We start from the raw sequence: 13,448 nt of genomic DNA on the forward strand, positions 1-13,448 counted from the left end.
TAAACTGAAAATTCCTGGCATCTAATTTCTCTCAAGTTAAAAAAAACATAGTTATAGTTTACCTAAAATAGAGAGGACAGTAACAAATATAAGGAAAAGTATATATTTTATATTTGTGTTACCGTAAAAAGAGTTGGACGTAGTAAGCAATTAGGGATAAATGCTAAACTTGTATTAAATCAGAGTGTATACAATATTTCTACTAACTTTCGAATTATATATTGACTTATTCTTGGGTTCAGCTCCTAACCTCTAGGTTCATCAACCAATAAGATTGTGTTATTTTATATTCGATATCTTTTATAAAATGAAACAAAATATTGTCAAGTTATATTATGTTTTTAAAATTAAAAGATAAAAAGAAATAAATAAAAAATAGTAGTAATTACAAAAAAAAATATTTTTAACGTCGTCAAGAAAAAACTAAACATAAATCCTAATCCATAAACCCTAAATTTTAAAACCTAAACCCTTGGGTTAACCCTAAACTCTTGGGTAAACCTAAACCCTCGGATAAATCCTAAACTCTAAATCAAAAACACTAAACACTAAAACACTCAAGGGTTTATGGTTTAGGATTTTAGTGTTTAGTGTTTCTGATTTAGAGTTTCTGATTTATCCAAGGGTTTAGGGTTTACCCAAGGGTTTAGGGTTTTGAATTTAGAGTTTAGGGATTAGGATTTAGGGTTTAGTGTTTTGCTGACGACTTTTACAAAAAATTAAAAAGAAAATTCTGTAACTACTATTTTTTATATTTTTATTTTAAAAACATAATATAACTTGACAATATTTTGTTTTCTTTTCTAAAAGATATCAAATTTGAAATAATGAAATTCTATTGGTTGGTTAACCACTTAACCTAGAAATTCATCCTATGGGTGAATCTGAGAATAACTCTTATATATTTTGGAACTTGAAAAGGATATACTCTATGGGGTTGTCCAACAAAGAAAAAGAACACTGTATACATTTTAACGAAGAAATCCTTTTAATTAGCTTAGGTTTAAGAGAAATTTTTCTTCTCGTGCTGTTTCGGACTCCTAACCACTCTCCCCTTTGTAGTCAACATTATCATTCTCAACTTCGAACGTCACACCCAAAACCACCCGAGAAAGTAAATTGTCTGTCAAAAGGACAAAGGATAAGTTGTTAAAAAGAAAATCAAAAAAGAGCTTCACCACCTTACAAATGATTTATTTGTTCATGATTTGCGTCGCGTTCTCATCCATACTTTGAATATATCACTGGAAAACTTGCTCATATATACATGCATGTCCATCTAGCTTTTCATCCTATCTTGCACTTTCAAAAACGATAGTTAGAAATAGTATAAAAAGTAAACAAAGCAAAGCCTCTGGAGCTAAAAGAGGAACATGTTTCTTCACTTCAGCTTCCAGCTTGTCCCATTTTTTTCCCAGCTTAGAAGATAGATATACTGGCCTCTACGAAACGCTACATGGGAACATAAATACACATGATAAGGGACAGTGTTGGGTTCGATTTGTTAATGTAGATATGGCTAATAACAAAGAGGGAAATAGAAAAGAATTGTACTCGTGACCAGAAAGCATATGTGCATAACTAGATATTTCATTCAGTTGAATAGCTCGCTGACATCTTAACAACATATTTATGATCTTTACGCAAACTATAGCAGTTCCCAACAGCACACCTGCCATTCGCCAAGACAGTCATTACATGAAAAAACATTTCCACGCCAAAAGAAACTTCCAGTTACATGTTTTTAAATAATCTAGTGCTAAAAGTTGGTTGTTAAAAGTTGTGAGTGTTAAAATCTGTACTCAAATGTATGTGGTCGTTTTTTAATGTCTCGAAACTAAGGCGTTAAAACCAACAAATGAAATCAGACAAAGGCGTTAATGAACTAGTATGATAATTTCAAGCCGAATTAAACTTCCACTATAACACACAGTGTTTAGAGAGATTGTTATATTCTCAGATAAAAGAAAAATAAGGGATAAGTAGGCATATCTGTTCGTCGATGAGGAGCATCTCTAAGCCAATAAAGGTTCCACCTTTTGCAATGTTTCTGGCTTTCCAGAAGTGGATCAGGCGAAATCAGAGCTCTGATTCGGCTGGAACTGGTGAGACGTCGTTGAAGTAAAAGGAGACCGGAGTCTTGCGGGTGGAGATCTGAGATTTTCCGGCCGATTTCATGGCCATAGATGTAGCTGCTTCAGAGTAGGTTTTTGATTTTGTGTGGAGTTAACTATATAGGAGGAGGATGAATGAGAAGTGGAACGAAACAATTAAGAGGAGCTTAAAGACCTTCATTGATTGATCAGTAATGTTTGAAGGTAATGTTTAGTTCAGAGAGGGAACAGGATGAGGGAGAAGAAGTGGAGCAGTCGGGGAAGGAGAGATCGACTCAGTAGACTGGGACGAAAAATAGCCTTGGCGACGTGGGCTTGGTATGGGCCGAATTAAAATGATAAGACAGAAACAAAGACCCAACTTTGATCGGCCGAAACAACAGTACTGACGTGGCGGTTTCTGACTATCTAATTGGTTGTTTTTTAATATGAGGTGGCATGCTTCTCTTTTGAGCATATCTCTTTTTTAGTATTGTTAGATCTTAACTGAATTTTTGGATGGAAGCCTATGACATTTAATATGGACATTTATTTGAAAACTATGCTATTAAACAACATTTTTGTTTCTCGTATTGTAAATCTAACATATGGTATTTGATATGCAATATACTTTTAATATTGTTGTGTTATTATTGACAATTACATGCAATCATACTCTTAATACTCTTGATATGTTAATCATAATAATAAAATTAATAGTATTTTATTGTACTTGCTATAACAATTTTATTGTACTTGCTATAACAATTCAAATAAACGTTTTCAAAAGTAATCAGTTTTAATGATTAAACTAGCCGTATAGAGAATTAATGTTAAGGAATATAATCGACTGGTGCAATTGGAATTGGGGCTTTCTTGATGAAGTTAGTATCCATGAAAAGGAGAGATTAAGATATGGGGTTTCAGTGCTGGTGCTGATTAAGACGATTGATTAATGTCAGAATTTCCTAATCGACAGCTTGGCATCACAAATAACTGGGATGATAAAGAAAAATAAACAAGAGAGAAAGGGAAAAGATTATTTGGTACATTTGAATGTGTTATTTGCCTAGATTCTTTTGTGATGCAAAAACTTTTTGGAAGCTCGTGTGGAAGACATAGATCAACTGCAGTTTTCGTAAAAATCTTATATATTAAAACAGAAGTCACAACCTTGATTCATGTATGATTTTTTAAAAAATGGACATAATAAACCTATCACTAGAAACTCATGTTACATCTTTCATATTAATTTTGGACTATCTACTAGGAATTGATCACATTTAATTTTCCTATCAATAATTTTGTTATTATTAATGCATCTTAATGTCCACATCTATACATTAAAACACCACAAACGTCACAATTTTTACTCTTCCTTAACACACGTTTAACTAACCTAAACCGTCAACTTTCAAAACCCAAACCTCTCTGCAACTTTAACATCAACTCAAACAGGAGTGCTTCAGGTTTGTTTCATAGTGTATCTCCAAACGAAACATGAAAGGAGTTGTTGCTACGTATGTAAATGCAGTCATATACACCAATCAAAAGTAACAGAAATCAATTGACCACCATGATATTACGCTATCAAGTGCTTTTGTATGAGAATTCACACACAACAATCCAACCGTAGATTTTTAATTGACAATCGAATAAGCTTATATTGTTTTTAGCCTTGAATATGATCACTTGAACATGTTTCTTCCATTATCTGTTACGTTATTTGATTGTTAGTCTTGAAACATGAACATTTGTTAATAATTTTATTACTTAATAACCTAAACACAGTGAGCATTTGAGAAGATGAACATGGTACAACTATTAATTTAAATATTAAAATATGATAAAAATAATTCATGTAAATTAATATAATAATTTATTGTTCACTAAATTTGTGTTTATTCATTTAACTAAACAAACTTTTTCATACATGTAAAAGTCGAATAATTATATGCCAAGAATATCGTGATTACAACCATATTTTAAAACTATTTTTTTAGAACATACTGAAGATCCTTAAGTAAAAACAAACTGTTGTCAAAAGAAAAAAACCAAAAATTATTGTTCAAAGAAATTTTTTTCAGAGATATATTGTTCACAAAAAATAGGTATATTCAATTACTCGAAATTATTGTTCAAGCTAAATCTTTTCAGTGACCGGAGTGAGTTGATATATATGCTCAGCCAATACTATCTTGAGTATTAACCAGATTAGGAAAACTAACTTATTCAAATTAAATACAATCTTTTGAAATCTTACCATCAAATCATGGTGTTATCTCTAACTGATACAAAGAATGATAAGTGCCCGATCAAGGATCATTCCTTGGACAATATAACAAGATTTTCAAAACTAAGATTCTGTTGCAATAATAACCGGGATTTGCCAAAACTAAGATTATATCGAATCAACTAATTTTCACAATATCATATTACTTGAACATTTAAAAAGGATATTCTAAACATATTGTGTGTGTTTCCTAAAATTTTGCTATGAAATATCGAAACAACTACCAAGAATATCCTCTAATATATCAAGATATCAATATCTACGATATAACTAACCATAACAACCCATTTAAAATTTTCTACAATTAATTTTCTTCCTTGCGAATAAAGTCACAGTATATTCTCCCTAAATACCCTAACAAACCTAGCGATCTATATATATATTACGCACTACACTTAACCTCAACCATCACCTAAACTAAAACAGTTTGAGCTATGTCTATGATCCAAGCATTTTCGTTACTAAAAGACGTCAAGCCCTACAAACAGGGCTGGCGAGTCCAAGTTAAGTTGCTTCACTCCTGGAGGCAGAAAACCAATTATGGAGGAGATACCCTTGAGATGATATTCACAGATGAAACTGTAAGATTATTTTTATACATTTTATGTTCTGTTTTAGTTTTTGTTTATGTACTTTATGAACTAAATAACTATGTCTATGTACTAAGTTTTATGATCTATTTTGTTTCAGGGTGTTAAGATACACTGCTCGGCCAGGAAGACTCTCATAAAAAAAACAGAGAGTAAAATACGGCTTGGTGAATGGCGACTCATAGACACATTTACAGTGTCTCACGCAAGAGGACAGTACCGTCCCACAAACCATACTTAGAAGTTCCCTGTTTATTCCAGTTTCAGCAAGCCACAGTACATTGTCAATATGATCTCTGAAACCAAAAAAAAAAAACAATATATGAATTAATACACATTAAAATATATGTTTAATTTAATCGGGTAATAGGATATTAGAAATGCCATATTTGTCAAGTTAAAAAATATTCTAAACAATATACGGAAACAATTAAATTATAGAACCCAGTCTTGAGGAAATCAATATGTTTGTTTACATATCATGAAAATTTAATGAATAAAAAAATAGATGAGCAAGTAAAATAATACAATATCACTCCATATCACTTATCTAAGATTATAGGAACTAAATAATTGAAAGTAATAGCACAATATTACTAGATTATTGGAACTAATAAATTTGGTGAGGAAGACAAAAACGGATTCTGAGATTAGCTTTGTTCTTAACGAAGCTAAAGACGCGTGTATGTTCACAAAAAGTTTGTTTTGTTCCTGGAAAAAAATAGGTAACTGGAATCTAATTGACTCATTACTTGGATCATAGACTATTGTGGCCATATTATAATCATTATTTAATCTCTGTTTTTGATTGTGTTTTTTTAATTTAAGAAGATAAGTTATTAAAAATTCTAGAATAACATGGTTTTAACATTTTTTTAAGATATATCTATAAGTCATTTAAAATATATGTCAATTTTATTTGTTAAATAAAAGATAGTTCATTTTTTTTAAAAAAATAACAAAAAAATATATTTAATTAATTAATTTATAATTATAATATAAGAGATATAAGTTTTATTTTGTTTGACTTTAGATTTTCGTGAAATGTTTCAATATCTTAGGAAATTTTTTTATATATATTTTACCAAATTAGATTTCAAAAATTCATGAGTTTAATAATCAAACACTAATTCAACAAACAAAAAATATATAAAACAAAATACAAATACATAGCTCATTTTTTGAAATGATTAATTTGATGAAAAACAAGAAACTTGAATCACAAACTTATGTTTGAAAAATCCATATACACATTTGAATATACATCATTCTTGACGTAAAAAAGATGTCTATGTGAATAAAAATGAAAATTAACATCCGCGCGGTCGCGCGGATCCAAATCTAGTTTAATCTATTAAATTAGAATCCTATTTTTTATCTACTGTTTAAAGTTGTCATTTAAATTTTGGACCATTTCATAACTAATTTTACAACATACTTAATATTGGCTTATTTGATAATGTAAGATATTAATTAGGTTATAAATTTGTATTGTTACCATATTTTTGGAGAATTTGTCAAGTATTTAAATATAAAGTCATAAAAATAATTAAATCTTATAAGAATAATTTACTACAGATATTTTAAATATATCATATTTAAAATCATCTGAATAAACATCAAATAATAAAGAAACGTTAATTACTTGATTCACTATAGTAAATCTGCAAATAAAATATCTGCGTTATTTATAACACGGGTACTATCCTAGTTACTGAATTATAAAAGAGTCGACGACAGAAAAAAAAAGATAACAACAAACACAACAACATAATATCATATAATATTTTAAAATAAACTCTGCTAAAGTTTGTAATTATCTTCAATTAAATTTAGTGATAATCTACAAAAAAAACAATTAACAAAATCTATATATCATCAAAACTCTTTTAAATTCAGTTTAATGTCAAACGATCTTGGAATACCGAGAAAGTGGGTGGCTCCAGCTTCAGGAATAGTGAAATGCAACTTTCATAAGAATTGGAGGAATGATAGGCACCTTACAGGGGGAGCATGGATCACAAGAGATCATAAAGGTGATGTTGGTATGCATGCAAGGGATGCTCTGCTTCCATCACCTGATAAGTTATCGGCAGAGATGAATTGCTTGCTTTGGGTTCTTAGGAGTTTGAGAGACTTGCGGTTAGAGGCGGTCAGTATTGGTACTGATTCTCAAAGGTTAGTGGACTCAATTCAGAATCCTATAAGATGGCCAAGGTACCAATGCTTACTTCGTCAAATTGTTGCATTATGCGCGGGGTTTGCAAAGTAGAATCAAGGTGGCAAGAGAGATAGGAAAGAGTGTTCTGCGAGATGGACGGCTCCACTCTTACCTTGCATTGGGAGCCCCATCATGGTTACATAATCTCATCCAGATGGAGATTGCTTCCGTTAACTCTTAAACCCTTCCCTTAGGGCTAGTTAATGTAGGCCTTTGTTTTCTTTGATGCTTTCTATTGTAGGCTTTGGCCTATATCTTTATGTTTCTTTTTGTATACCGGAGATTTGTCTCTTGCATTTGAGTTAAAAAAAATTCAGTTTAATGATTTAGTTAAAAATCATCAAAACTCTTCAAATCACAAACCAATAACAATCCCTAAGTAGATTTGTTATATATATATTCACTTTTAAAATAATTTTAAAATAGTTTATTAATTATAAATATTCATTTATAAAATAGACATAAATGTATTAAGTATTTTAATGAGGATAAATATATGCTAATTTTTTGAATATGATTATAATGTACTAAAATATATTTTATAGAATCCCAAATAAATTTAAAGTTGATAATTTAGATTTGCATTGATGAAATTTAGGGGATGCAAATTATACAAACTAAATTCTAAAATTTGAAATTAAAAATCTCAACTTTAATATTAATATAAATTTAAGATGCACAGTTCTTTTTAAAAATGTTTTAGGTGATTGCTTCATATAACTTACTTTGAAACAAATAACATATATTTGGTAAACTATTATAGACGTATAAACATACACACGTATACTAAATAATTATATTTATAAACAAATACAATTGAAAATGGTTCATACATTAAAATATGATCAAATAACAAATAAATTATGTAATGTATTTTTCAATTGCTTTAACTTCTAAACGCAATATAAATAGTGAACATTTGTTCAAACATTAAAAATTGTCAATCATCTATAAATGTTACTATGTTAAATATGAAAAGCATCTGCGAAGTTTCACAGATTAGAACCTAGTTTTAATTAAAAGTGTAATCCGGCCATAACTGACTAAACGACGTCGTTACTCGCAGTAGTGACTATTGCGGCTCGCAAGCTCGGGAGACGAAGACGATTTCAGAATTCAAGCTTGCCCTTTACAGCCTTCTGGTTATCTCTCTTTGGCTGTTCACCGCCGTGTACCTGGAGATCAAGGATGGGTCAATCCATGTCAAGACGGTGGTGAACCTTACCGGCAAAGGATATGAGTGATGTACGGAGTAAAACTAAGCATAGTTTTGTTTTGTTTTTATGAAGGTTATTATTTTATTCCTTGGAAAAAAAAGGTTATTATTTTATTTTATTTTCACGGGACGCTATAACTCTTTAGATATTTCGGTTTCAACCCATTGGTTATATATATTAAGATGTAGACCCACAATAATCATCAAACCCATATCCAAACTTATAATACAACTATATGAATTGTGTTTAATAGAACTAGATCGTTTTCCGCGCGTAATTTAATTTCTATAATTAGTTTTGTTGTGTGAATATAAAATATTACAAAAAAATTATGTATATAAACTATGTAGTATGTAGGGTATATAATATATGAGAGGAAACATATTGTGATTTTTGTTGTTTGAATGTTGCATATAATTTTTCTCATTATTTTGTAATGATTTTTTTTATTAATTTACCAAACTACCAAAATTGTATTTAGAATACAAAGACAGCTCAGATGATGTCGGAAAGTTTTTCTTAGTTGTGTTTCTTCGATTATTTTTTATGAGCTGTAGATAGAAAATGTAGCTCTAACTCATGTATTGACTTGACTCTTATTTCCTTAGAGTTTGACAAAGAAAAGTGATACTGGCAATAGTTTTGATCGATTTCTAGTTTTGAAGTGTATTTTGTTTTGGTTTTGTTGATGAACTTCTTTAATTAGATGAAGCTGAATTTTCAACACTGTTTTTTTGTACTGAGTTGTTCTTTTTGGTGATGTTAGTTATGTGGTGAAATAAAATTGTGTTACTGGTGTTTAAGCGACTAATAATGTTTCCAAAAATTGATAAGAAAAATAGTTATAAATCATCTAGCATAATAAGTATTGTTTGTTTATTTTTTTATAAAATTTTGGGTTAATGATTGTTATCACAACGACATGATATTTTGATTAATTTTCATTAGAAACTCATAAATGTCTATAACTATATGTGTGTTATTTATATATTTCGACTCTATTGTAAGGTTATATATGTTTTAGCAGCAATTAAACAATGCTTATATGATTAATTCACTTAAATTTGGGTATTTTCAATGTAACATATTATTCAGGCTAAATAATGTAAATAATAACTTAATTAAATGATATTCAAACACGTTTTAAAATTTTCAACTCTTATGAGTTTTAACCTTGTAGTCCATATTATTTCGACTATTATCAACGGTTTTCATTTCACACCATAAATTAATAATTCTATTTAGAGAATTTTATTGGCAGTGGATGTTTTGTTTTTATTTTTGTGATGAACTAATATATTGTTTTCAAAATATTTACTTGTTGGACAACTATATTATCATTATTTTATTTTTGTGACATTAAAACAAACATGTATTATTAATTATGTAAGATGATACACATTTGAAATTTTTAATTCTGTATAGTCTTATATGTAAATATACGATGAATTAAATAATTATTAATAATATAAAATATTATGTATCTTAAGATCGTATTTTTTTATATAATTTTGCATGTTAATATATATTATACTGAATTATATTGGTTTGAACATTTTTTTCGTTTGAAAGTAGACTATCTCCAACATTATATATATCAGCGATAATTATATATATATTTTTGTATTGTTGTTACTTGAATGATCTGTATTAATATGTGGATGCGGTCTTAGCCTGAATTACATGTCACTCGGACGTACCATTAGATTTAAGACTGTAAATTTCATAATTTTTTTAGTATGAGGCTAAACAAATATGGTGTTCTCTTTTAGAATTTTACTTAAGATAAACAATGTGGTTACTGGTTTATCCATTACTGGGCTAGAGATTTTGTACATTTTTATGATGTATTTAAAACATATTAATGGTGTAAAACTTTTTAGATTAATTCTAGAGAGACCTAAAGTGGTAAATAATTTGGAGATATCGCTTTGTTTTAACATAGATAAAATTACCCATTACTGCTGATGTCTCATTTTTTAAATATTACACGCAGGATTTGTTATTTAAAAAAAAATATTTCTATAAAATACTAATAGAACGTGTTAAATTATATATATGTTTTTGCTTGATAAAGTAAATTTAATATATTTTTGAAAAATAGAACTTTATATTTATGCTACATACAATATTAGACTGCGTGATTTAATTATACTTTATAGTTTTTGTTACCTAATATAATGTAAATGAATGCGTGAAATATATAATTCTTTTTGAACCCGGTCTTAGCTAGTTAGCATTCATTTTTTGGGAAATCATATGATTTCTAAAAATATTTTTTGCATGATTTCATCTTACTCATGATTTCTGGAGCTATATATATATTCTTAGATATTCCTAGCAATCATGGCTTTTTAGACATCATTGTTTGTGGAGTTCAGAGAGAACGCTTTCCAAAGTTAGTTCTTAAGCTTCAACTTACTCAACCCCTCTCCTCTATGTTTTGATTTGTAGGGAATCAAATAAGATCGTTTCCGAGTGAAAGCTATCATCGTCAATCTCTCACTCCAATATAACAGTGGATGATACATGGATACATTCAGTCGGCCAGAAGAAGGTCTAGTGGTTGTTGAAAGATATATATATATATATATAAGCTGAAGTAAATTATCTTTCTCAAAAACTTCCAAGAGATACTTCTCTATATATACCTCATTTGAAAGGTGGCAGGTCTTTTACTTTACAATTTTAAAAGTTTGTCCTAATGATAATCACAAATCCTATATTAGTTCCAATGCGTATTAGTAAACAAAATCATGCGTATTACTAATATGCGTATTAATAAATAGAATAAGCAAACTGGCATAAGGAAAATCATATAACGGGAAACTGTATTCAAAGAAACAGAAAGACTCCAATGAAAAAAAGTCTGAAAATAGAATTGGAGTGAAGGCAAAGTAATTAGGTAAACATAAAAACGAAACTCAAACTGCAGCAAATGCAATCACTGCGTAATAGGATTGTCAAAGCTATATCAGCCACTCTTGCAGCGCTTGGCTTCAGCTGATTCAAGGCTCTCAGATGCTTGCCTAACTCTGTCACCTCCAGTCTTCAGGATATCATCAGACGTCGATGGAACAGCGTGTTCTTCCAAGGACGCTATAGGCTGTGGAGTTGCTGGTGGAAGTATCTTTGTGACAGTTATGGTTTGAGTCTTCCTTGACAAATTATGATATGAGACTTTCACAATGAATCTATAAGTGTGCCCTATTGTATCAAGTAGAGCTTGCGGTACCGGCACGCAATGATCAGCTTCTACGCCCTCATTAGCCTAATGTTCAAGAAAATATATGCAAGTTCAGATAACTTGAGGCTATGTATAGGGCTAGAAAATATACGCAAGTTCAAATAACTTAGGTTTGAAATTACCTCAAAGTAACTGGCAACTAATTCTGATGCATGCTTCCCAGTCAGCTCCTTGCCAGCATCACCAAAAATGACAAAAACTGCCTGCTCACTCTTATCGTAAACAGAAATCCTCGTGAGGTATCTGCCATGAGAGGGGATTAGCTTCTAGTGGTGGAAAAAAAAACTAAATGAAACTATGTATACGACACTTACTGAGCAACGCCCGTAACGTAACTTTTCCCACATTTCTTGTTGTTACAAATCAGAGAGTTAGGCCCTTTCACTGCCTTACTATTACACCCACCGCATGAGATATAATACCAAGCAAAACCCCAAAGAACATCATCTATAGTCGCTGTGCATTCAAACCAAGCAACCTATCATTGTGAAAATAATACAAACTCTATTAATTCACAAGCATAACACAATGAATATGAATACAGAACAACTACTGTACCTTAGCAGTCTCTTGCTTGATGTAGGCGAAAAGTTCCTCTAGAGTCGCTGTCTCGGGCTTAGTAACAACCTCAGCATTAATCTTATTAGCAAGATCTGAGTTGGAGCTCAGCCTATGAAAAATGTGGAAACCAAAAGAATGTCAGAACTGAAGTCACAGGAAATGCCAAGGCAGAAGTTAATAGAGTTAGCTATCTGAATATAAAAATTCCTACCATCCAAGATAATCCCTGCTAGGCTGGACATCGTTATCCATAAACACTCGAGATGATACCATCGAAGTGAGAGCAAGGGTTCCTGTTCAGAACACATGAATTCATTATTACCAACCAAATGCATAAGCGATGCAATAATAGGATTCAAAATGAACACATGAACACATGAACCGTCTCACTTAACAATACAAAATAAGAGACTTCACACAGTTCAGTTAAACCTACTACAGCTACGTTCTAGTTCAGGACACAACCAATTACGATAAACGGTGAGAGACAATAGAATCTAAATGGCCTTACACGATATAATAATGTCTCATTTAATCCCAATAATACAGTGACTTAATCCGGTTGTTTAGTGAAATGCTAACCTCCAAGATGTTTAGGGTTTACTGTGGTGACCAACAGAACGCGTGGAGTGCTTCCATAAGATTTGAATTTCTCGCAGAAGTCAGATGCGGCCTTGTCCCATAGATAAAGCTTCATCACCGGTCCACTGCATAAGATTTAAATCATATGTTAGATTGGAATCAAACATAGTCATCGCAACCCCCTCCAAACGCCCCCCCCCCCCATGAAGAGTATAACATGGATTCCGCAAATTTTGCCCATCATATAAACATGCATGTGGTGTTAGTATTGGTACATCCAATTTATGGATATTAGAAAATGGGCTCAATCATATTGTCATCCCAAAACCAAATTGACATAAGTATAATGTGGTTTTGTAGAAGTGTGGTAGGATTATGGAATTTTACAGAATCATTTTATGAAGTTATAATTAGTTTAAGGTTCAACTATAAATAGGAGACTATGTCTTTGATAATAAATCTGATTACGAAAGAGAATGTGAGTCTTTGGTTTGTATAAAACACCGAGAGTTTATAATTAGTGTTTATCATTAGAGTTTATATGAGCTCTTAAAGTTGACAGCTGATAAAACAAAGACAAGGTTTTGGTGACTAGATTCTCTTAAGCTTAAAGCACAAAGTTAATCTCAAATCTTAGCATATGC

The 13,448-nt window shown here is 30.7% G+C and overlaps 1 protein-coding gene across 2 annotated transcripts; it reads right to left on the bottom strand.

Moving 5' to 3' along the window:
- Positions 1-11,230: 11,230 nt before the first annotated feature.
- Positions 11,231-12,991, bottom strand: LOC125583482. 2 transcript variants are annotated; one of them, XR_007320515.1, is made up of 4 exons: positions 12,805-12,991; positions 12,434-12,515; positions 11,784-12,331; positions 11,231-11,685 (listed from the first exon to the last, which is right to left on the bottom strand). XR_007320515.1 is itself a non-coding variant. In XM_048750475.1 (3 exons), the coding sequence occupies exons 1-3, from the start codon at positions 12,917-12,919 to the stop codon at positions 12,211-12,213; spliced, it is 318 nt and encodes a 105-aa protein (XP_048606432.1). In that variant the 5' UTR covers positions 12,920-12,991; the 3' UTR covers positions 11,231-12,210. The 2 variants fall into 2 exon arrangements, 1 of the variants encoding a protein (XP_048606432.1); XM_048750475.1 differs by having other exon boundaries at positions 11,231-12,331.
- Positions 12,992-13,448: the final 457 nt, after the last annotated feature.

The sequence above is a fragment of the Brassica napus genome, chromosome C3, assembly GCF_020379485.1.
Source record: "Brassica napus cultivar Da-Ae chromosome C3, Da-Ae, whole genome shotgun sequence".
NCBI lineage: Eukaryota > Viridiplantae > Streptophyta > Magnoliopsida > Brassicales > Brassicaceae > Brassica > Brassica napus.

Bases quoted from the DNA above. Each gene is read 5' to 3' on its own strand.
- LOC125583482 (XM_048750475.1), bottom strand. From the start codon at position 12,919: ATGAAGCTTTATCTATGGGACAAGGCCGCATCTGACTTCTGCGAGAAA. The intron at 12,516-12,804 runs GTTAGCATTTCA...TGTTCTGAACAG, and splicing joins AAACCCTAAACATCTTGGAG to GAACCCTTGCTCTCACTTCG. The intron at 12,332-12,433 runs GTAGGAATTTTT...CATTTTTCATAG, and splicing joins AGCAGGGATTATCTTGGATG to GCTGAGCTCCAACTCAGATC.